The sequence below is a fragment of the Triplophysa dalaica genome, chromosome 16, assembly GCF_015846415.1.
Source record: "Triplophysa dalaica isolate WHDGS20190420 chromosome 16, ASM1584641v1, whole genome shotgun sequence".
NCBI classification, from domain to species: Eukaryota; Metazoa; Chordata; class Actinopteri; order Cypriniformes; family Nemacheilidae; genus Triplophysa; species Triplophysa dalaica.
The window spans coordinates 3,272,390-3,294,653 of NC_079557.1; the positions used below are offsets into that span (position 1 = coordinate 3,272,390).

The window sequence follows — 22,264 nt, forward strand, 5'->3', positions numbered from 1 at the left end:
TTTATAATGATTGACAAATTGGAAACATCAGCACCAATTCTTTAGTGCTAATTCTACATTTCACAGGTCAGTTTTGGCCAATCACAGTCTGTAGAGACACACACATGAGATCATTGTGGATATACTGCTATACCTTGCTTTGTTTTGCATGTGCATTTAACAGACATAAGGGAAGGAAGGAAGCAGTAGATTAAAGATTCTGAGGAGCTAATGCAACAAAAACTAAAGAATTAACATTTTTTCCTCAACATTCATGCCATGATTCTATTGCATGGGAAAGAGCTTGTTTTTGTCTTGATAAAGCGTAAGTGTGAGTCGACACGTATGATACTTATTAATAAGTTTGACATTCAATTTAATGAATTAAGACTTCAGACAAAATTGAGACTTATTAAACTGGTATTCAGACATGAAAGTATTGCTCGAGGGATTCAAACTCTGCTTGACCCACATCAGCCCAATGTGTGAAATATAAGAAAGTTGTAATATGGAAAGAGCTCGCAGAGAGGAAGTTCATAAATATCTGATCATATTGACAAGGTACTTAAAACCTTAAAGGTCTTGTGTGTATGAAATTTAGCGGCATCTATTGGTGAGGTTGCGATTCACGACAGAAACAATATGGCGAAGGGAACCCGCGGTAGAAATAGCTCATTTTAAGGTAATAGAAACAAGATGTTTCAATATTCAACTTCATACACCTCTAAAGACATAGTTATGTATATTATACTGCATATAGATCCTACAAAACATTACACACAAAAGCCCCTTTAAAAAGTTGCTAAAAGTTGAAAAGATTTAAAAAAATAAATCTCTTCAGTCTGGAGATAATCATTTATATATTTTTTTAAATAATTTACTATTTTTAAGAATTTATATTTTTATATATAATATACATATATAATATACATATATATATATATATATATATATATATATATATATATATATATATAGTGCTTATTTATTAACTTATTAACTTATTTATTAATAGTGAAATGTTGCTGTCTGTATAACTAGTAACAGCTGGGGTGTGTTGTGTGCCACATGCTTTGTCACGTCTACCGAAAGCTCTAATTCCAATTCAGATTTTACTTCGTAAGACATTTCCTTATTCTGAATAAACATTAAAACATCCTCAGTAGTATTTTCCAGCCCTGTGGCAGAACAATTACATTGAGAATGAGAGAAACAGGTTAAAACAGGTTGCGATGACCAACACGCAAGTGACTATAAAACTGAGGAACAAGATATAACATGAATCACGGCAAACTACTGCATTACAAATAAGTTTATCAACCCTAAAGTTAAATATTCTAGTTATTTGTCAGTATTTGTATAGTTAATGTCAAAGGTTCCTTAAGTTTATTTTCAGTAACAAACTGGTCCAGCAGGTTTCTTGATCTGATGCAATAATTAGTGAGTTAATACAAAAACATTCTGGGATTACTTTTTATGGAAACTTTGCTTATTATTTTTAAATAAATAATGGTGCTTTTATTTTTTTTACAATTTTAAAAAGGCTTCAGATAAAAAAGCAAACAAACAAACAAGTAGCTATATATTTAACAGAGAAAACGAGTTAGGAGATAAGACTTTTACAATGATTGAAAAAATGTCGAAAAAAGTTCCATGGAGACTATTATACCATGAATCTGGTATACAACTGACCGAAAAGAAATTGTTTTGAAATTGATGGATGAACATCTGCTTGTTCAAAATGAGGAAAAGTTAATATTACATGTATCCCTTTGCTTAGAGTACATACCTCTGTGAATTTAAAGAAGGAACTACAAATATTTTTTATATTTCTACATATAAAATGAATGTTTTTTTTAAAAAGCTGCATACAAAAATCACATCTTAAAAACCAGAGATAGATATAATAATCACATTATTGAAGCAGACTTCCTTATGTGGCCATTGATGAATATATAAAAGCTTTGAGGTGAATATACTTCCTTCTCATTTAAATCCTGTAACTTCTGTGAAGTTGTTCTTCAGAACTCTTAACCGGTTCCTTATTTCAGTATTGTGAGATAATTCTACACTTCTGGGTACTGTGGTGGTGCGCTGTGACATCACAGCTCGGCTGGGTTTGTTAATAACAGAGAACAAAGGTGAGATCACAGCAAAAAGTCCCACAACGTGACTCAGAGCAGGACAGACACAGCAAAGAGAAGTTGATGATTTATTATACTTTGAGTGAACGTGTGTCACGTCCTGCTATCACTAGGGCGGGCCTTTTTAAATCAGACGCACTCAGAGTTTATATTGTTTTGAAGTTATATATTTTGCTCTTAAAATATTTTCCAGGTGTGGCAGCTGTCACAAAACAACTAAATTAAACCAATCCCGTTTGAAACCATCAAATAGTGACAGCTGGTAAAACTCTTTACAGTCATTGGTTCCTTCAGCTCTTGTGGAGATGTTTCATTGGGTGTTAAACAGGATTTCCCAGTGTTTGTCTTTCTGGTCATGTGACCTGTAAATAGTCATATCTCATCACATCTCACAATGTCTCTAGAAGCATCTACATTTACACTATCTGTTCTCTTATAATGTCAGAAAACAGATGTCACTTTGTATAACATATAAACACCTGATGTCTATATTAATTCATCTGTTATTTTTTATGGCATAATGTTTAATGATCACAGACAATAAAGTTTAGATCCATTTTATGTTAAACAAAATACTTTATAACCTCCTATAACTTATACCTCAACTACAGTATTAAACATTTATTTGTCACGTAACAGAACAACTTTAAAAAAGAAAATGATTTTAGATTATATTACATCATAAGAGAAAATGTAGTCCACGCAATACTCAAATAGGTTGCACATCTCGGACCGAACCAGTCTGATCTAACCTCGGAAGGGTTTGCGTAATACGGCCCGTGCCCGAGAGCCCCGCCCACAAACGTCAGCTGACGCAACCCAGACATTTAAAAACAGACCGCCATGAGAGTCGACACACTTCATTCTCTCGCATTCATGGAAGCATCAACGAAACTCTTTGTGGAAGAGGCGGACGAACTCTCGGAGGAAACGGTGAAATGGTCTATACACAAGCTCTGGTGTTCGGGAACGGGATGGCCGGCAGGTCCGAGCAGGAAAACGTAGTGGACAGTTTGAGATTTCTTCAGGACTTCGAGTCAGACAAAGAGAAATTAAGCCACTGCGGAACACTCATGAAAGCACAAAGCTCATCAAGTAAGTGTGTTCTGGAATCATCGATGTATACTGTAGAACCACCGGGGCAGGTTGTCACGCAAGAAAGTGCTGTAAATGAAGATTTCATCGTTGAGAATTTTCCTTTCGGGTTATCTTTTAAATGTCGTCATTTTAAAGTGTCTGTCTTTTCACCTTAAATTTAAAGATAACTCAAATAGGCGTTCCTCTCAAATTAGTCAATAAACGGCAGGTTCTTACCCCGTGACAATAAATGTATGTTTCATATAGAGAGTTTCCATTACAAAATTATTAATTCAAGTGGGATTTAATGAAGTGTTATTATTATAAAAGTCAATACAATTCCCATTTATAACCCTTAAATCTATTGGATTACTATACCTGTAACAGTTTCTATTTTTAGCAGGGCATGTCATTTCAGATCAGGTGATGTCACGTGACTGTAGGCCTATATGTATCGCATAACAATCTAATGAGCCTCACTATAAAACTGCTGATGCTCACATCTCTGATCAGCTGAACGTGACACATTCTTCGCTTTTACTTACTCAGGCCTTGGATCCCAGTGCAGTTTGGAAGAGGAAGAAGGCGAGGATGGGTCGCTTCTTCAGCTCGAGCTCTCCAAACGCATTGAAAAGTGTCTTTTTGATGCCAAAAAGGCCAGTTTGCGCTGTCAGGAACTGCGTCTGCCCAGGCGCATGACCGAGCGCGTGGCTGGAGACATCCTGCGCGCGTCGGCGGATGAGCCATGCGGTATACGCGGCGCTTTAATACACCTGTTTATCGAAAACAAGGGCACACTACAGAACCTGGGGACCGTGACGCCCGATGAAAGTCTGACTCCCACATTCGAGCTGTCAATCATCTTACGGCCTGATGTGGATGGGTGGCCGCCCCTCAAGATCCTGTTCGGGGGTGGGAAAGTTCTCAGCCTGAGACGGGAATACCGACTGGTTAAACGGAAGCTTTACTCATCCGCCACTCCTGTTGTACTTGAATTTTATTGAGACTGAACGAGATTTGTGGGAAATAGGGAAAGGGGGAAGTTTGTATAATGTTCAAACTTCAGGTCATAGGAGAATAGTTTTGCACATGCACATTGTTTCTTATCAACTCAAGTCTCAGCCAAAATTCAATTACACGGCACATTTAAAAACATGATAAAAAAGATAATTACATGAAAGGCAACATATACTAGTTACAAACTGCATGGAAAATGGTTACATTTGTTTAATTCAGAATGCACTAAATGTCTTCGAAAGCTGTCTTGTGTAGCTTATAACTTTCATGAAATCTTATTGCACTATGCACGTTTAACATATCATTGGTTGAATTTACACAATTCACTGATCTGTTAATTGATGTGAAATGTTAAATGATCTTAAAAAGTTATCATAAAACGTCAAACACTTCAATCTGTCAAGACACTGTCACCTGCTGAAACTGACGCTCCATAATGTAAAAGCGTCTTTTATAAAATATTGTTTCCACTGATGCTCAGGAACGCAGTGCGGTTCATGTATGAATCACTCTAATTTATTATATTGATGTCATTGTGAATTGTTATGAGTGTGCTTTTGTGAAAATGAAAGGGACAAGCTGGTATTGTCGTTCAAAAACACTACTGAATCGTTTGTGACTGTACATTTTGAAAGTGCCACGCAAGTTTAATAAATACCTCAAGAACTCATAGCTTGTTTATTAGCATCCTTATGTTTTATTAAATCAATTCACAACACATTATACAAAAGCACTGTACACAGACCCTGTACAAAACTATATGTTCTTTCTAAACGCACAGGTGTCTTCATTTTCACTTGACGCTTTGCAGACAAAAAAAAGTCTAATTTGAAGTATCGATATTCGTTTTTCCAGACAGAAAACAAAAGAAATAGAGCTCAGTTTATAAGAACAACTTTCATTTCTATTGCTCGTTTATGTTATTCAGTGTTTATTTGCTACCAACACAGCACGTGTTTCAATAAGGCGACGGAAATCTTTGTCTTAAAATGGCTTGTAAAGGAGTGACATTCTAACCATCAACTGGTCAAGATGCTAATACATTCCACATAAACATTAAGAGGCCAGTAAGTTAACACCAGTTAAACTAATCAACTCCTCCAAGCTTAAATGAAAGTGCCGGAGAAGTCAGTCTGACCCGTTCTGTGGGTCTTCTATCAGACCTGTGTTTCAGGTCTTACTGTGGAAATTCTGTGACCGTTGAGGTTTGACGAGTGTCAAGCCCTTAAAGTCTCTCATCATGGAGGTAAAATGTCCCTTGTGTCCAGTTATCTGGATATTTAAAGACAGCGTATTCGCTACATCAAACCTCAAGCAAATAAACTTAGTCCGAAAATCTAGAGGAAACAGGTAAAACCCATTTCACTTTTTCTCATAGCTGCAGTGAAATTCTAATTCACTTTTTCATCTTCATATCGGCCTCTATGGCACTGCGGCGCCCTCTGGTGCCTCCATCCTGAAAGAGCAGAAGAGCAAGAGGCACAACCCATGAGCCAATCAAAACACAGCATGTCATCTACTGCCCTAACACACCAGACCATCAGTTCTGAAAACTATTACCTGATGCGTGTATGTGTCTGCTATTAAAAAATAAGCGATTCATTCAAAGCAGTTGATCACAATATTTTCATGACACAAACTAATGCAAACTATGCATCGACGGCAAAACACCCAGCAAGATGGCCGAGGAGATCATTAAAAACCAGCTGGACTTAACGGTGATCATTACGACTTCTCTGTGACTTACAAAGGAATCAGCGCTGCGTCTAAGATTGCCTACATCTGTACTATATGGTAGGCGAAAATGAGTATGAGTCATGAATAGCATGTCCGAAACCTCAGTATGCAAAAACAGTAGGCGAGAATTACCCGGATGGTCTACTACTTCCGCCGAGATTCGTGAGTGAGGATTGGATGGACACTTCTCTATCCCATGACGCCACGGGGATGAGCATCGGTCAAATCTCAAAAGTAAATCAAAGAATTATAGTGGAAAACTTTAAGGGGGTTATATGACACGCCTAAAACGAATATAATGGTTTGTTTTAGATGTAATGGAATGTGTTCGCACCATATAACCCCTTTAATGCAGACGTCCATTTTTAACGCAAGTGCCAATAAATTGATTTCTCGTAACTAAATTACGTTTCTATCTGCGCCTTTGTACAGGTTGCTGTTAATATGACATAGGTCAAAGAGCATACGGGTCACATGACCATAAAACATGGCTGAAGCAGTATGTCCGAAATTCATACTACTCCCACATATACTATATAGAACTTAGGTAGGTAGGTACTTTTTCAAATTCAGTAAGTACTGTCACAGTATGCGATTTCGGAGGTAGCCCATGTGTTCCTTGAAACTGAAATGTTTCCTGGTATTGCAAGCAGTCATTTTGCTGAGTGTTTTGCCACCCACGGGGGCGCTCTTCGGCGTTCTCATGTGGTAAAGTGACCACACGTCCATACCCTCTGTAACATTAATAGCGTGAATTCTAATGAAAGTTTTTACAGATGAACTTGACTGATCGTTTATTTATTTTGGATTTTGTCTTTCTTGGCCATGAAGTATGGGCATACCGTGTGTCTTTAGTCAAAATGTTAAATGGGTGTTATACCACCACCAACTATGTTGAATTGTCAACCAGATCTAAATAATATACAATGTCATTATTGTAGAAGTAAAACAGCATCAATAATCACGGTTATTAATATCACTCATCAATGGTTGTTAAAGGAATAGTTCAGCCAAAAATGAAAAGTTTGGAACCAAGCCATTTTGGGTCACCATTGACTCCCATAGTGGGATAAAAGACTACCATGGGAGTCAATGGTGACCCAAAACGGCTAAGTTACAAACTTTCATTAAAATATCTCAATTTGTGTTCAGCACAACAAAGAAATATACAGGTAGTATACAGGTTTGTAACAACTGGAGGGTGAGCAAATAATGACAAAACTTTCATTTTGGGGTGAACTATTCCTTTAATTCTGGTTTATTCTGACACCCTTACTTGACAAGTGCAGCGACAAGAAGTTATCAAAAGTGCTCAAAAAGAGTATGAGCTAGAAAAGAACAGGTAAAGCACAACAACAGTGAAAGAGCACAAGATTTTGTAATTGTTAATAAGATCAAGTGTGTTAATAGTAAACTGAAGTCACCAAAACTGGCATTATTTAGCATATTCGCAAAACGCAAAACATTCAATAGTACGATCAGGTAATAAACAGCCAAACAACTTACGGTAACCGTTGTAAATTCATAATGAGTTTAACCTTTTGCTGGAGTCATGAAGCTCTAGCCAATCAGTGTTTGTGTATCGTTTTGTGTGTGTTTGTGTTTGGTAAGAGGGGACAGGAAACATCTTCAGCCTGGATACTTACAAAAAGAGAGAGAAGAAAAGCAGGAGATGCCATGGAGAGGCTGTCCTGTTGGACAAACAGCAAAGTGAGAAAAAGAGAAACCTAAACATACGTTTAGCATTTAACAGCTAGCCTATGAAAACCCACAGGCGGAGAGAAAGACATGTAATGCCGAGCACTCTAAAGAGATGTTTTTAGCAGAGCAAGAAAGCAAAGCAGACAGGAGCAGTAAACTAACCCAAAGATCTCTGATCCTGAGATGAAACACGCCGGGGTTGGGCGGTGTGATTCTTACATCCCAGTAAATTCATATGACAAAGCTATTAGTGCTAAAAAATGAAAATATATAATATATGTAAAATATCATATTTTAAATACCAACCCTACATCAGAGATACAGCGTCATACCACAAAAAAACACTGTCTTCTCTACAAACAGATACAGATGAGGAAAAGGGGTTTAAACAGAGAAGCAAGAAAGACAGTGAAGGAATGAAAGAGAGGATTGTGCGATGGACTGAGTTGTGCGCGTTAACCGGATGAAGGAATGATGCGTTTCAACCGTTTCCATGACGACTGCAGTACTCCAGCATAAACTCAAAGTATGCTGATGACAAAATGACTGTCCGTAAACTGAATGATTGGAGACTCTGTGAAAAAATCACAACTCACCTCTAAACAAAACCATGCAAACAAAAAACAAAAGACTATGACTTAACTTTGGTCTGGTGTGCGTTTTACATTCACACAGATTGTGAAACAGGCTGTTATCCCAACACGTACACACATCACACGGCCAGCAGTTTTGCATGCACACAATATGGACGTTTGTGACCTGTTTCCCAATAAGATTTATAGTTAGAATGCCACGTGAAATACTGTAACAGTGCGTGTTAATAACATTGTGATTGTACGTCTCGCATGTAACACCCTGGATTCTCACCTCTGTGTGTGTGTGTGTGTGTGTGTGTGTGTTTGTACATCACTGACCTTCTCATTTGTGTCTTGTTTGGAGTTGTTCCTTTTGCTTCTCGCTGCTGGTTCTGGCTCTAAATGAGGGTCTTTGTGTGCAGGACTCAGGGTCTATATACGAGACTGTGTGTTAGTGCACATTACGCTAACCCTATGGTCAGGGACTTCAGCAGAATACGTGAGTGTGTGTAGGGGACAAAATCTGTTTTTGAGTTTGAGTAATGTACAGTAGGTGTATGTGTACAAGCAGTGTTTTCATCTAACGAAACCTGTCAAGAATACTGTCATCATTTATTCACCCTCCGGATGTTTCAAACCTGTTAAAATAACGTTATTCTGATGAACGGAGAAAGATATTTGGAAGAAAGTTAGTAATTTTTAGTTCAGGGACATGATTTACTACCATAGTAGAAAATATATTGTATATGTTTTGTTTTGTTGAATTTAGCAACAGTTCTTGGGCACCTTTAACTACCATTTTAATTGTTCCTACTATGTGTAATCCTGTTCCAGAACTGAAAATTACTAACATTCTTCAAAATATCTTTCTCTGTGTTCATCAGAACAAAGTGATTTATTCAGGTTTGAAACAACCTAAAGGTGGTGACAGAATATTTTATTAACTGTCTCTAAAAAATATTATAAGATCACCATTGTACTTATTATGTGCTTGTTCAATTACTGATTTATTTGTTCATAACCAAATATAGCATTAAATTTAAAACCAAAATAATTAAAATAACAATATTTTTCAAAATAACAATAATTATTAAATAAATCATATTAAATGATTGTGTTAAAACAGGATTATATTCATTATATTCAAAATTTAATTTTTTATTTCAGGGTGAAATTACAACCTAGACTTTTCTCGGTATGAGTCATCCGACAGTCACAGACAGTGAATCAGTTCTGAATAAGCATTTCTGACTTCCTGACCGCCACAGGATTTGGGCATAGAAACTTTTTCCTGCATTGCTGCATTTTTGGATTTTAAATAAAACTTCGCCCGAGGGCTCTTGTGCTGAACCGACAACTTCAGCCCTGTCCTCCCATTACGAAGCAGAAAAATCAATTTGTGAAGATTACCTTTGTGTATCACAACAATGTCATACTCGGTTCTTGGTGCAAAATCCACTTTGCTTGTATCGACTGCCATTAGGTCTATAGCCAAAAGACATTATAAGACCTCTGCTATTTTTGCTGATGCCCATCCAGGCCATTTTCAGCTTGTGACTGCTTATATTCTAGTCGATCTCATTTGGACTTCAAGTTGTAGATGCTGGCTGGACGGTAGCACTAGTAAATAAATGAGGATTGCAGATTCATCAAAAGACCTGTTCTTACTATCCAAATCTGACTCTGGGCTCTCACTGCACTTCACTTCAGATGTCCACGGACTCTCATGTATTTTGTATGTATGTTCTGTTCTTGAGAGCTCTTGAAGCTTGTAGCCTGATCTCTGAAAGGAGTCTCAACCCAAGAGGTTTATCTCTGTTCTAGATGTTCTATTTTACTTCATGTCTACATAGGCTCTTCACTTAACCTACAAACCTTTCTCAACATATGTTTCTAAACTTTCCTTCATATATTTGGAGACGTTTTAACGGCGTGTGGGATATCGTGTTGTACCTCCAACCTTCGTACCAGGGTTTTAGGTCCACTCGATAGCGCTGGGTTTGTGTTTGTGTGTCAGCATGTGTGTGATTGTACATGTGCGTCTCTAACCTTCTCGTTCGGGTCTTGCTTGCGGTTTGCCTCCCTCCCGCGCAGACTCTTGGTGCCGATGCCCGATTCAGACGTCTGCATGATCAGCTGCGTGGCCAAGAACTGCTGGATTTGCTCGAGAACGTCTCTCTGCATTTCCAGGGCCATGTGGTACACGTCGTGATCCGAGCTGTTGTACATCACAGCGTTCTGGAACATCAGCATGATGTCACGCTGGAACTCCGCCGTCGTACGGATCTGGCCCGACTCAATGTTTTTCTTGATAGCGGACAGATCCATGGGTCTGAGGGAGAAGAAAGATATATTATGAGCCAAATCCATAAACACAGAATTATGTGTCATATCTGTGTCTAAGCTGGGTACCTATGTACGATGCTGTGATAACCGGGGGCGATGTCATCGGAGACCGGCTGCAGAAATACACTCGCATACCTGGTTACAACAATGCAAAGATTAAAATACACACACAAACACTTTCAGGACGACCATGGTTATCGCATCACGTCATATAACAAATACGTTCTGAGCGACCATGGTTATCGTATAACATCAAATGAGGTATAAAATACCAATAGCGTCATACGGTTACCTGTGATTGGCTGCTGCCCGCCACACCAGCATGATGGCCTTCTTCCAGATCTTCTGAGCTTGCAGTGCTTCTTGATCTTCACTGCACATGGAACTGAGAGAGAATTTAAGTGTTAGTTCACCCAGAAACGAGAATTCTTTCATCATTTATTGACTCTCATGTACAACCTGTATGACTTTCTTTGAAAAAATACAAAAGAATATATTTTGAAGAACGTTGGTAACCAAAAAACATTGACTTCCAGTGTTTGGACAAAAAACCACCAAGACAGTTCTCTAAATATCTTCTTTAGGGTTCAAGAGAAAAGAGAGACATATACAGGTTTTAAATGACACGAGGGTCAATAAATGATGACAGATTTTTAACACAGCCTCACAATTGCGATGATGCAGGACTGCTGGCTGTGGAGTCCGCTGTAGTGTAGCGCTGAGAGTGACTGCCGTATCCATCTTCACTCTCACTGGCAGGAGGATCCACCTCTGAGAGATACGGCCCCTCTCCATCTCCGTCTGCACATTCCTTCATCTCCATCCCTTCATCCACATCTACTTCACTGCCTATATCCTCTTCCTTCACCTCCTACGGCACGTCCGAGAAAACAAGACATCAATCACAAAGAAACTAAGGTGAGATGAGGCATCAGTACTAGCTGCAGATGTGTGATACAGAAAACTTTTAAACTATTTAAGCTGGGTAATGGATTGCTACTGTGTTAATACTGATACCTTTGAATCTTTTGCCGATGCCGAGCTGTCCTCTGAATCCAAACAGGGTGCGGCGGTCTCTGGCTGAGCCCAATCCTCCCCCTCGCACTTCACCGCTGGACTCGGGGTTCTGTTCTCCTCCGGTGCCTCCTCTATTCCACCTTCCTCTTCTGCATCCGTCTCCATCTTAACCTCAGGGGGCTGGCTCTGCTCTGCATCAGGGGCGGCGGTCACCACGGAGTCCTCCGTTGCCCCATTGGCCACCTCAGTTTTTTCTGTTTCCTCAACCAGAACCTCCATTTCTCCTTGCACACCCACAGAGTCTGAAACAGTCTCCGGCACCCCAGAAGCGGCAATCTCTTGGATGTTTGGCTCTGGTTCAGCAGCCTTAAATGTCTGGGACTCCCAGGGGCTAGTAAGCGAGTGGCCTCCGACTGCGGAGTCTTCGCAGAGAGAGAGAGCAGCTTCTACCGCAGCAGCGTCCAGAGCTTCCACAGGGTCATCCACCTGAGACATATACATTTGTTTTTATCATTAATATTATGATTCAAGATTTTCCAACAGAAAGGAGGAGCTTTTAAATGATAAAAAGGTGATGTATAACATACAGCAGTGAAAAATTTAAGAGACCATTCCAAATTTTTATTTAATCATCCAGATCCAGATCAGTGTTGTTTTTCAATCAAATGGAACCTCAGGAATGATATGAAGTCATCCAACAGCAAAGTGAAAGACTGCCAGCATGACAAGACGCATGAAAACTGTGATAAACATCCAGGTTCTCATATAATTTGTGTTTACCTAAATACATACAAATATTACTGTTGTATTGCTTAAAAGTGATTATGAACTTGTTTTCTTTGCAGTATTGCGATGAGTGAAACTGATGTGTTTTGTTGACAATGTGCTTTAGTTCGACCCCCGGCACACGCCGTATGATTTCGGGAAATAATCGAACAGCTGTATCCATCTTTTATAAATGTGATCAAACTAAATACTCGAAAAAAGATACGAAGTATGCAACCCTACTCTATAGGTACTCATGATTAATATGAGATTGGCAGAAACCGTGTGTTAGGGCTGCTTTAATTTTCTCACTGGCTGTTTACATACATACAAAGTATATATTTAATGAATCAACTATTGTTAGATATTTTATGTTTTTTAAACATATTATCTTTTTTTTAAGATTTACTTTTGCCATTTTTGTCTTTATTGGACGGACAGCTATTTAAGAGAGGATGGGAAGCGAAGTGGATGAGAGTGAGGGGGTGGGGTAGGGGAAAGGACCACAAGTCAGGATTCGAACTTGGGTCTCCCGGGACGCACTGGCGCCATATGTCGGAGCACGAACCACTCGACCATTGGCTCCGACTTAACATATTATCTTAATATATAAATTAATTTATGATCTTACTGAGAAAAAAACGGATTTATGGTTAATGTATATGCTGTTACCACCTGTCTTAAATAGTTTCTGTATACCTTCTCTTCTATGATAGCGATGATGTCTCCCACCGTCTCCAGGTCGAGTTCATGAGCCATGTATGACACAGACACCACTGTGTCCTCCTCTACCTGCTCTGCCTCTTTCTCCTCCACCTCCACCGGCGTGGACGAGCTCGCCATCAGGGCCTCCGCTCCAGAACCTTCAGCCACAGCTGGCGTCCCTACACACACATATCCTTCTTTCACTCTGCTCTTATTAAAACTCATTTCTTCCTTTAAAGTCCTCTAAAGATGAAGTGCTTTAACTGGAGTAAAGAACCAAACCATTTTCCAGATGCAGCACATCCCATGACACAAACATGAAACATATAAAACTAAACCGCCCTACAGAAAGAATTCTGAGGACACGAAATCATAGATAGAGACCTGCGTTGGGCACAGAGAGGTGATCTGGAGCTGGGGGGACAACCGTAGGGGGCTTAGGGGGGTCAGCGCTGACAGGCTGCTGCGCTGGGGTGGAGCTCTCCAACAGACGAGATAACGTAGGAACATCTGACACAAAGACACACACACATATATAGCGATACAAACGCACACACACTAACGCACAGAGCTACGTACATGTCGCTGAAACCACTCAGTCCTAACTACATATAATATAGCATGCCACCTAATAGTGACAAAACAGGACGAGAGAGCTTAAGAAATTCTAAACGACAAAACTTAACATGTTTTAAGTACTAAAACTAACACAAATATGTGTGTTTACCGGCTGCGATGTCCTGATTGGTCGGCACCGTAGCAGCTGCAGTCGCAGCCGTGTGAAGCTCAACTCCATGAGATCCATTACTCGTCGTGGCGACCTCTCCTTCAACAGCCTGACCAAAAGATCGACATAAACACCTTCTTTAGTTGAAGTTGCTTTGGATAAAAGCATCTGCTAAATGAATAAATGCGTACAAATATGTATAACATAAATATCTTTGGCTTACCAGTCTCGAGTTGGCTGGTATGAGACTGCCCTTTTTCAGCAGTTCAGACAGCAGCGGGGAAGGAGGAGGTGTAGCTTTTGGGGTCAGGTGCTTCTTTTGTGGGGAGTCATCGACTGGAGCACCCAAAGTTGATTCTTTCGGTCCCGGGGCTGTGGCCTCCGACACAGGTATGAAGGCGGGCACCCCCTGAGCCTGGACCTAACACAGCAAACAATTAAGACAAAATCGAGGGATTGTTTAAAGATTCATGAAGAGCAGGTAGTGCACTGACCATGGGACTGACACAAGGCTCATCTGTCATTGGCTGTGATGTGTCCGCCTGTGGGATGTCCATGCTTGGGGAGCTGGCCCCAAGAGGAGAGCGTACCATTATGCTGGAAAGTCTCTTTGGTGTGTTTTTAGCTGCCTGACGAACTGAAAAAGAAGAAATAAAATATAACATACCGATCACAGCATTTAAACCAGAAATAAGCCCGTATTAATATAATACATTATTTTTATTACATTTAAGTATTTATAAAATAACAGCTGTAGTATAGCAATAATAAACTAATTTGGATATTTGTATAACAAATAAATAACATATTACATAGAGAATATTCATTTGAAATAACGATTTGTTTTGTTGAGCTATTAACTTTTTGTTCTGATGGGAAAGTAAATCCCTCACCCTGATAGGCTGCTTCAGTCGCACGCTTCTTTTGCTCCGCCTCCTCCTCTTCTTGCTTCCTCTTTCTGACAAGCCAGAAAACACACACAATCACATACTGACAAACACACACTGCGAGATTTACAACAGAGCCCAATAACTCTACGTCAGCTGTTTGAATTTGTTTTTAATAACTAGATTGGTCAATATTAATTATGAATCTGTTAGGTTTATAATTATACAACAGTTTGGTCTAATTCTCAAATATGATTGGTGATATACAGTCTAACAACACTGCAACTAGAGACAAAAGTGGGAAGAAATATCTCACAGCTCTATTTCTGCCCAATGCTCCTCCAGTTGAGAGTCCATGTGACCTGTCTGGATCAAATCCACCTCTTTCTTCAGTTTTCTGCAGAGACCAAAGACATTTATTACAAAAATGTATCACATTTTTATTGAATTATTATATGGAAATAACGGAAAATGTATGTTCATATAATTATTAACAGGTCACCACTTTCTAAACTCAACTTGATAAGTATTGTTTTAAAAGATGCAATCCTTAACTTTTTTTGGTTAAAAATAAACAAAAATCAATTATTTAGTCAATACATTATCTTACCCCGATTAACAACGTTAAGCATATAATGATTATTTGCCATTTCCTCGTTGCATCATTACATCACGTCTGTAAACATATTGTTAGTTTACCACCTGTACTTTCTTACTGGAATAATGTAGGAGGTAACACCTGCTGGGGAAAAGTCAGGATGCTACCACATTGTTTTTTTCTTAACCAATAAAGTAAAACAATTCTATTTTAAAATAATTCAGTTCATTTACTTTTTAAATAAATAAAATATATTTTCTCCAGCTGCTCGTTCTGTGATGACACTGATGAAACTGTTGTTCATCTTTTTTGGCATTGTCCTTCTACTAAAAGTTACGAAAGATGTTTAAGGATTTATTAGGAATTAAATATATATTGATTGCGTGTTACGTTCGAAGGATGTGATGCTAGGTTTTATTGACTACAATCAGTCCAAGAAAGGTGAATTATATGTTATTAACTTGGTTTTGTTACTTGCTAAGTTCCACATTCATAAATCTAAAAAAAATTAGATAAACCTCTCTTTTTGTTTTCATGAAAGAATTTGAAAAATACCTAATTTCAATCAAATTGTCAAAGAACAAAAAAGCTGTCAAAGCATTGTCTGTTTGTAGTTTTTTCTTCCTTTTATAATGTTATATAATTCTCTAAATTTTTCCCTGGACCTTTGTTTTGTTATTTTTTGTGTGGAGTGCTGATGTGGGTGAGTGTTGTTCATTCTTATATCAGTCGTTTAGGATTTAAATCGTCGAGTTTAATCTTTAATGTTGTAAAAACTATGATCTGGGGAATATCATGTAACAATGAAAAGGCATACAACAATAAAAAATAATAACTGTTTATTAATCTGTTAAATAATCTATTGATATCTTCAGGGTATTTTAGGAAACTTCGCTATGATGAGCATTTACATTAGCCGATACGAAAATGAAAAATCCCTTATATGATCCGAACCGTGAGTTATAGAGATGTTTTTCAACTATTCGCAATGTACCTGGTATAGACACAAGTTACAAATGCGCTCTGATGCTGTGAGGTGTTTGTCAGAAGTGCCAAAACACAACACATGTAAAGAAAAATAACTCTGCAGATAACTTACATTATGATTTTTCAAACTGAGATGGCGACAAAGAGGACAAACTTCCGGAGTGCCACTTTAAAGTACAACTATTACATGCATTAATTGCAATGAATATGATGTCATGGAAATTGCGTGAACAATAATACAATTTAAGAATGTAATTTAATGTGGTTTTAGATGGATTTTAGCATGTGAGCTTTTAAACTAAATAACAATTTCACACCTGTGAGTGAACAATTACAGATGTCGCACAGAAATACAGGTGGAGTTGTACCTGTATTTCTCCTGTGTGTCTTTGATCAGTCTCTTGAGTTCTTCGATTCTCTCGGCTGTCAGCCGACGGACGATCACGTCCTCAATGGTCTCGACCACCTCACCTTTCTCGCCACGTTTACGTCTACAGGTCACATCAATGTCAAAAGAAGTTCACAAATATGCTTTAATCATGTATTGAAATTTCACGTAGTCATTAAACAGCTTATCCTCATTAAACTGCCTTGCACACACACACAAACATATTACTGCTGTATGTTAAACATTACTTACTGATGGTGATTTGAGAAAGCGAGAGATGGAAATACTTACTTTGGGGCTTCTGTGGTTTCCAGAAGCTCAGAATACTGCGAGGCACAGTGCTGTAGAGGTCACAGAGAGGTCAGAATGACATCACTTGGAAAACAACTGACACTAATATGAATTAGCTTCACAGAAGAGCACTGACACTTCTATGAATCACCTCTATAACACAGCACTCAGATTAATGGCTACTGATGGTTTTTATGGATTACCTTCTGGGAGAACCAGTCTGGGGGTCGTCTGGGCTCTGAGAAGGGTTTGATGGCTCGGCTTACAGAAACCCTGATAAACAGACAACAAACTGTATTCAGTAGGGCTGGAGAAAAATATATATAGATTATTCAATTTTAAGAAAGAATATCTATTCCGGAAATCCTGATTCTTAATGCAAGTGTCTTATATTATCTGTATTTCGCCTCTCGTCCAGAAGATGGCGCCATTATTCAAATTGGAAAATATGGATTCCATGTCTAGAAAACGAATATTTTAAAATGAAATACTGGTAACTATTCGATTTTAATTGTGCTTGTAACAATAACGATTTAAATTATACTATATTTTTCAACAATATGACATATATTAAACGAATTATATACATTAAACTATTGTTTTAAACATGTAACACAAACGCCGGTCACTAGAAAGTGAATGTTTAGGGCACCTCACACGCAGTCCATATAGGGGGATTAGCTCAGATGGTAGAGCGCTCGCTTAGCATGCGAGAGGTAGCGGGATCGATGCCCGCATCCTCCAATTATTTATACATTTTTACAAAATCTTTAACACAATACAGTCCATCATTCAACGAAATATAACTCTACCTCACAGAAGACGTAAAACCGCTAAGCGTTTATAAATTAATATGTGGGGTTCAATAATTCCCTATAGACGTTTCATAATATTACCGAACATAGAAACAGGTTATTTTTCTCAATACATTAATTATGTTAAATGATGTAACGCAACTGTTCTAGGATTATTAACGTTATGTTTTATAATATATTTAACGTTTTATTTTATAAATATTTTACCAGTTTTGATCTCCACTTCTCATCACAGAAGAGGCGAGACAGAGTTTCTCCCGAATGGACCAGGGTTCCGTCGGGCCCAAAGAAAGCATCTTGTGTTCTGCAGGGACAATGAAATATTGTCATGATAAAACACCTTATCTGTGCAGCACTGCTGTTTTTTTAACATGTTTAACGTTTTCGTTGGAGATGCTGTAAACAGAAAACTCTCATTGTGCGTCTCTCTGGGGACGTAACGTTATTTAAAATAATACGAACCATTTATTAAACAAAGTCTTTATATTTGATCTAAAGTCCTTAAAAAGTACATTTTGTGCAAGACTAGAGGAATAACGTTATGTGTCTTGACAACGCAAACACAGATCGTCTTTTGTTATCATGTTAGCGGACTAACGTTAGCATGAAGCAAACCACTCACCCTGGCGTTATCAACACCGACAGCTTCTTACTTCGTGTTCGGAAAAATGCTTCAGATTTAGATATACTACGTTTTTCTATTCTGGACTGTGTGGTTAATGTAATAAAGAAATAAATGAATACTTACTTCCCACTCCGGACGACATTTTACCCGCTGTAGAACCAGTCCGCGAGACTTGTTCGCTTCACTTCCGACGGTAACAATATGATGAAACACCTCCGTGAGCGCCATCAGGGTGCGACACAAATGTCATGTCGACGCTAGCTTGACACATCGGGGGATTAGCTCAGATGGTAGAGCGCTCGCTTAGCATGCGAGAGGTAGCGGGATCGATGCCCGCATCCTCCAATTATTCTTATTATTTATATTGTCACAACCCTTGAAGTGGAAATAATAAGGAGCAATTCATAGTTATTCTATCATGCAAGCCATTTTCGCAAAATCGTGAGTGTCATATTTCTAAAATAGCTCATTTTTTATTATTCGAAATAAAACGTTTCCCATTGTATTTTCCGAAATTATCGGAAATTGTTATCAATACACATTGGTTCCAATTCTCACAACACTACAAACTATTACAGCAAGAATTGCATTTACATTGTGTGTGACTAGAGCAAGCAGCCAATTTAACAGTGTAGTTCACGTGTAGACCAGTAGGGAGCGACAACACACCGCAAAATGCCAAAAGCCAGCCTTTTATTGTGATTATGCTTTACTGAAATAACATATAATACTTTGGTTTCGTTCACCATCGTTTGGTTGGCAAACATCATACAGTAGAACTTTATGGCACCAAATTTATTCCAGATCGCAATTTAGCAGAGATCATCATTTCCACAACTTTAATAAATAAAGTATGATAACTGTCACGCCTGTTAAGCAATACCTGGCAGCAAGTTTTGCATTTTAATCTGCATAATAAAATGTGACCCCAGGATACCAGTGTGCGGCCATGCTGTGGACTTTTGTAGATTTTTTTGCTCACGATATATTACAAGATGAGCAACATAGTCAGCAGAAATGTGCTCACTTTAAAATGTGTTTAAAACTCTACAAATCAGGTAAAAACTATCCATATTACCTCCAGACTCAGAATGGCAAAATCCAACCCTAATAATCATATTGTCATAATCGTATAGTGAAAGGAGAACTTTCTTTCTCTATCTCACTTGTCATATTTCTATTACATTTTTAATACAACTGCCTATTGAAAAAGTGTAGGCAGCTGAAGGTTAAGTGATTTTATAAAAGACATTGACTGCATTCTCTTATAAACGCTTTATGCATGTCGTCGTGATGTAGATTGCTCGAGGTTGTGAGTTTGATCCTGGAATATGAATGCACGTGACGTAGATTGCAATGGCAATCACGCCAGTGATTGGACAAAACAATTCACAATAAAAGATCTCGTCAAATGATGTCTAATAAATATAATCCCGAACACGTTTGAGCTGTGTGGTGTCATTCGTCAGCAGTATCGGACCGTGCTGCATTTGTAAGCACTCCACCGACGAACCCGCACCACCCGTGTTCTACAGCAAATATTAATGAACGCATCGGCATAATACGGTGTCCTCGGGCGTCTCCGCGGTTATAATACCATTCCCTTGAATCAATATCTCTGTTGCATTTAATTTATGGGCTCATCTTATTCAGCGAATGGCTGACAAACGCCCGAGGCGCAGGGGATGCGAGGTGAATATGAGAGGGTAAGTGCTTGATTTTGTTGGGGGATACCTCACTGATATATATGCTGTAATCCCAGCGATGTCGGCCAGACGGGGATGCTCACCGGACCGGGCCGCTCAGCCTTGTAGTGTGCTCGTGATCACATCTCCTGCCCGTGGGGGGTTTGGGAAAGAGCTACACAACAGCAGCTGTTGCTGAGAGAGAGAGAGAGAGAGAGAGAGAGAGGTCAAAGCAAGACGAGTGACAGATTAAGAAATGGGATGTTGGAGACCAACAGCTTCGAGGCATATAAACGGAGGACCTGTTTTCAAGCTAATAAAACTACGGTTTAATATTGACCCGTTTTCCCTTTTCGCGGACAAGGAATTCTCCTTTCCAGCTGCCGCTCTCATATGTAAGATAAAGTGCCTGTTTATAAAATTAAAGCATTTAAAATTGACCTTTTTAGTTCAACAGTCATTATTGAAATGTCTAAAGTTATTATCTATTTAATAAAAACGCGGATGGGAAGGAAAAACGCGGATAGTTACCTACCGGACACGCACACGATGCTGAACTTCCACAGTGAAAGATCCTGAAGAAAACCGGGTTCTGATTGGCAGTCAGGATTTAAAGCTCGGATCTGATTGGATAACGGGAAGATCCTTTAATGACAAATTGCTAATTCCGATTCAACGACCATTGTCGTAATTTCTCCACGTAAATGTTTTAGTTGCGAATTTGTAAAAACTTATTTGTTTAAATATGCATTTTGTTACAATCGTGTGAATAGCCGTTATAGACCGTTTCATCGGTCGCACGTGCCTGGCCGGAAGTTAACTTCCGGGTCTATGTTTGGTTATAATACGTAACAATTTCTATCACGTGTAATTAATATTAATATCGTTTTGTATTAAATGAAATTACAACTACTCAAAATGTCTTCTGGAAGTTAGGTTTGGATGAAACAACGTTTGTTTGTGTGTCACTATCCTTTGTGGATGTTCAAATAATACAATTACATTTAATCAATGTAGGACAACTAAAATGCTAGGAAATGCAACTAAATTAAATATGACACAACAATGTCCTCATAAATAATTATTGCACGGATCTAATGCAATAAACCAAAGAGAAAATCATAACTGGGGCTTCTTTAGAGTATATAAATACGGTCTGTAATGTTCAACGAGTTCCTCTCTTGTAAGATAAAGAATAAATTGAAATTAAACATAGAGAGTAAGGATAAGATGTTTAAACGGGCCTATGAAATATTTAACACGTTGAAGCCGCACAGTTCAAACAGGGAGATTTCTGAGGTGGGACTGAAAGCGAGTGGTCAGCTAAGAGAGTGGTTAGTTAGAGATGAGACGTGGTGATTTTGTTTTGTCCTTCTGTGTTATTAATACGAGCATCAGGCCATTAATGCGTTATGCTTTATAACTCTCTCTCCCTCTCTCGCTCGGATCATCTAGGCCGTCTTTCTTACTCAGCGAGTCCATTAAGCACAGAAAGCTGAAACGCTGTATGGGTTGATGATAGCTTCCCTCTCAGCCTCTGGCCCTCTTCACTCCATCAACTTCTTTTTCTTCCCTCTCTCTCTTTCTCTCTCTTTCATGTTTCTACATTTTCTGTCTTTGCTGTCATAAACCGACCCCTTTTTGTGTAGAGAGAGAGTGTGTGTGTTCTGCGTGTGTCCTCTGGGCCAAATTTTGTTGGTGTTCCTGGCTGAAATCAGGGCATGCATTATGACGGCCTTGATTGGCTCATTGGGGCAGAATCCACCTGAGCCCCAGAATAACTCCCTCCCACACAAACAGTGTTAAAGTCAGATTGGTCATCATTAGTATTTATGTATAAAGCAGGCATCACTATTAGTATTGTTTGTATTAGAATTTGAGATAAGGATTAAAACTTTAGCGTGTATATCATCAATTGTGCTGCCATTCACAGCTTCTTCAGAAACTTTAAAAATCTACTTGCAGTCTCCTGTAGTCTCTTTAAAGTTTTTCCAGGTGTTCCACTGTTGGCTTTTGCTCTTCTACAGTCCCTCTCATCTTCCTCTGTTCAGTACCTTGCACCTCATCCTCCTCTTTTATCTTATATTTTTTTAGATCTAAAATTCCAAAAGTATTCCTATGGAACATGAAGAGCATGCAGTAATAATGTCAAAATAGAGCACCGGAAAGATGACTTATTTTTGTATGCAAAAGCCGGA

At 38.6% G+C, this 22,264-nt stretch overlaps 2 protein-coding genes and 2 non-coding genes across 7 annotated transcripts; 3 read left to right on the forward strand and 1 right to left on the reverse strand.

The window, feature by feature from the left end:
- The first annotated feature begins 2,970 nt into the window (after window positions 1-2,970).
- On the forward strand, window positions 2,971-4,887 carry si:ch211-39i2.2 (DNA damage-inducible transcript 4-like protein-like). Its single transcript, XM_056769440.1, has 2 exons — window positions 2,971-3,218; window positions 3,750-4,887. Exons 1-2 carry the CDS (start codon window positions 3,062-3,064, stop codon window positions 4,202-4,204), a joined length of 612 nt encoding a protein of 203 aa, XP_056625418.1. The 5' UTR covers window positions 2,971-3,061; the 3' UTR covers window positions 4,205-4,887.
- Window positions 4,888-4,919: 32 nt separating this feature from the next.
- On the reverse strand, window positions 4,920-20,728 carry brd8b (bromodomain containing 8b). Of its 4 annotated transcripts, none has more exons than XM_056769438.1 (21): window positions 20,602-20,728; window positions 20,116-20,261; window positions 18,505-18,756; window positions 17,964-18,060; window positions 17,145-17,214; window positions 16,942-16,991; window positions 16,631-16,753; window positions 14,994-15,074; window positions 14,684-14,748; window positions 14,285-14,427; window positions 14,014-14,211; window positions 13,791-13,899; window positions 13,448-13,573; window positions 13,058-13,242; window positions 11,594-12,079; window positions 11,245-11,447; window positions 10,869-10,961; window positions 10,643-10,711; window positions 10,280-10,562; window positions 8,570-8,662; window positions 4,920-5,673 (listed from the first exon to the last, which is right to left on the reverse strand). In XM_056769438.1, the coding sequence occupies exons 3-21, from the start codon at window positions 18,521-18,523 to the stop codon at window positions 5,614-5,616; spliced, it is 2,553 nt and encodes an 850-aa protein (XP_056625416.1). In that variant the 5' UTR covers window positions 18,524-18,756; window positions 20,116-20,261; window positions 20,602-20,728; the 3' UTR covers window positions 4,920-5,613. The 4 variants fall into 4 exon arrangements, with proteins under 4 accessions (XP_056625416.1, XP_056625414.1, XP_056625415.1 ...); XM_056769436.1 differs by lacking the exon at window positions 4,920-5,673 and adding an exon at window positions 7,652-8,414; XM_056769437.1 differs by lacking the exons at window positions 4,920-5,673; window positions 18,505-18,756 and adding an exon at window positions 7,652-8,414.
- Window positions 17,613-17,685, forward strand: trnaa-agc (transfer RNA alanine (anticodon AGC)). Its single transcript has one exon. It is a non-coding gene; the product is annotated as a tRNA-Ala (tRNA).
- trnaa-agc (transfer RNA alanine (anticodon AGC)) lies at window positions 18,654-18,726 on the forward strand. The gene has a single exon. It is a non-coding gene; the product is annotated as a tRNA-Ala (tRNA).
- Window positions 20,729-22,264: the final 1,536 nt, after the last annotated feature.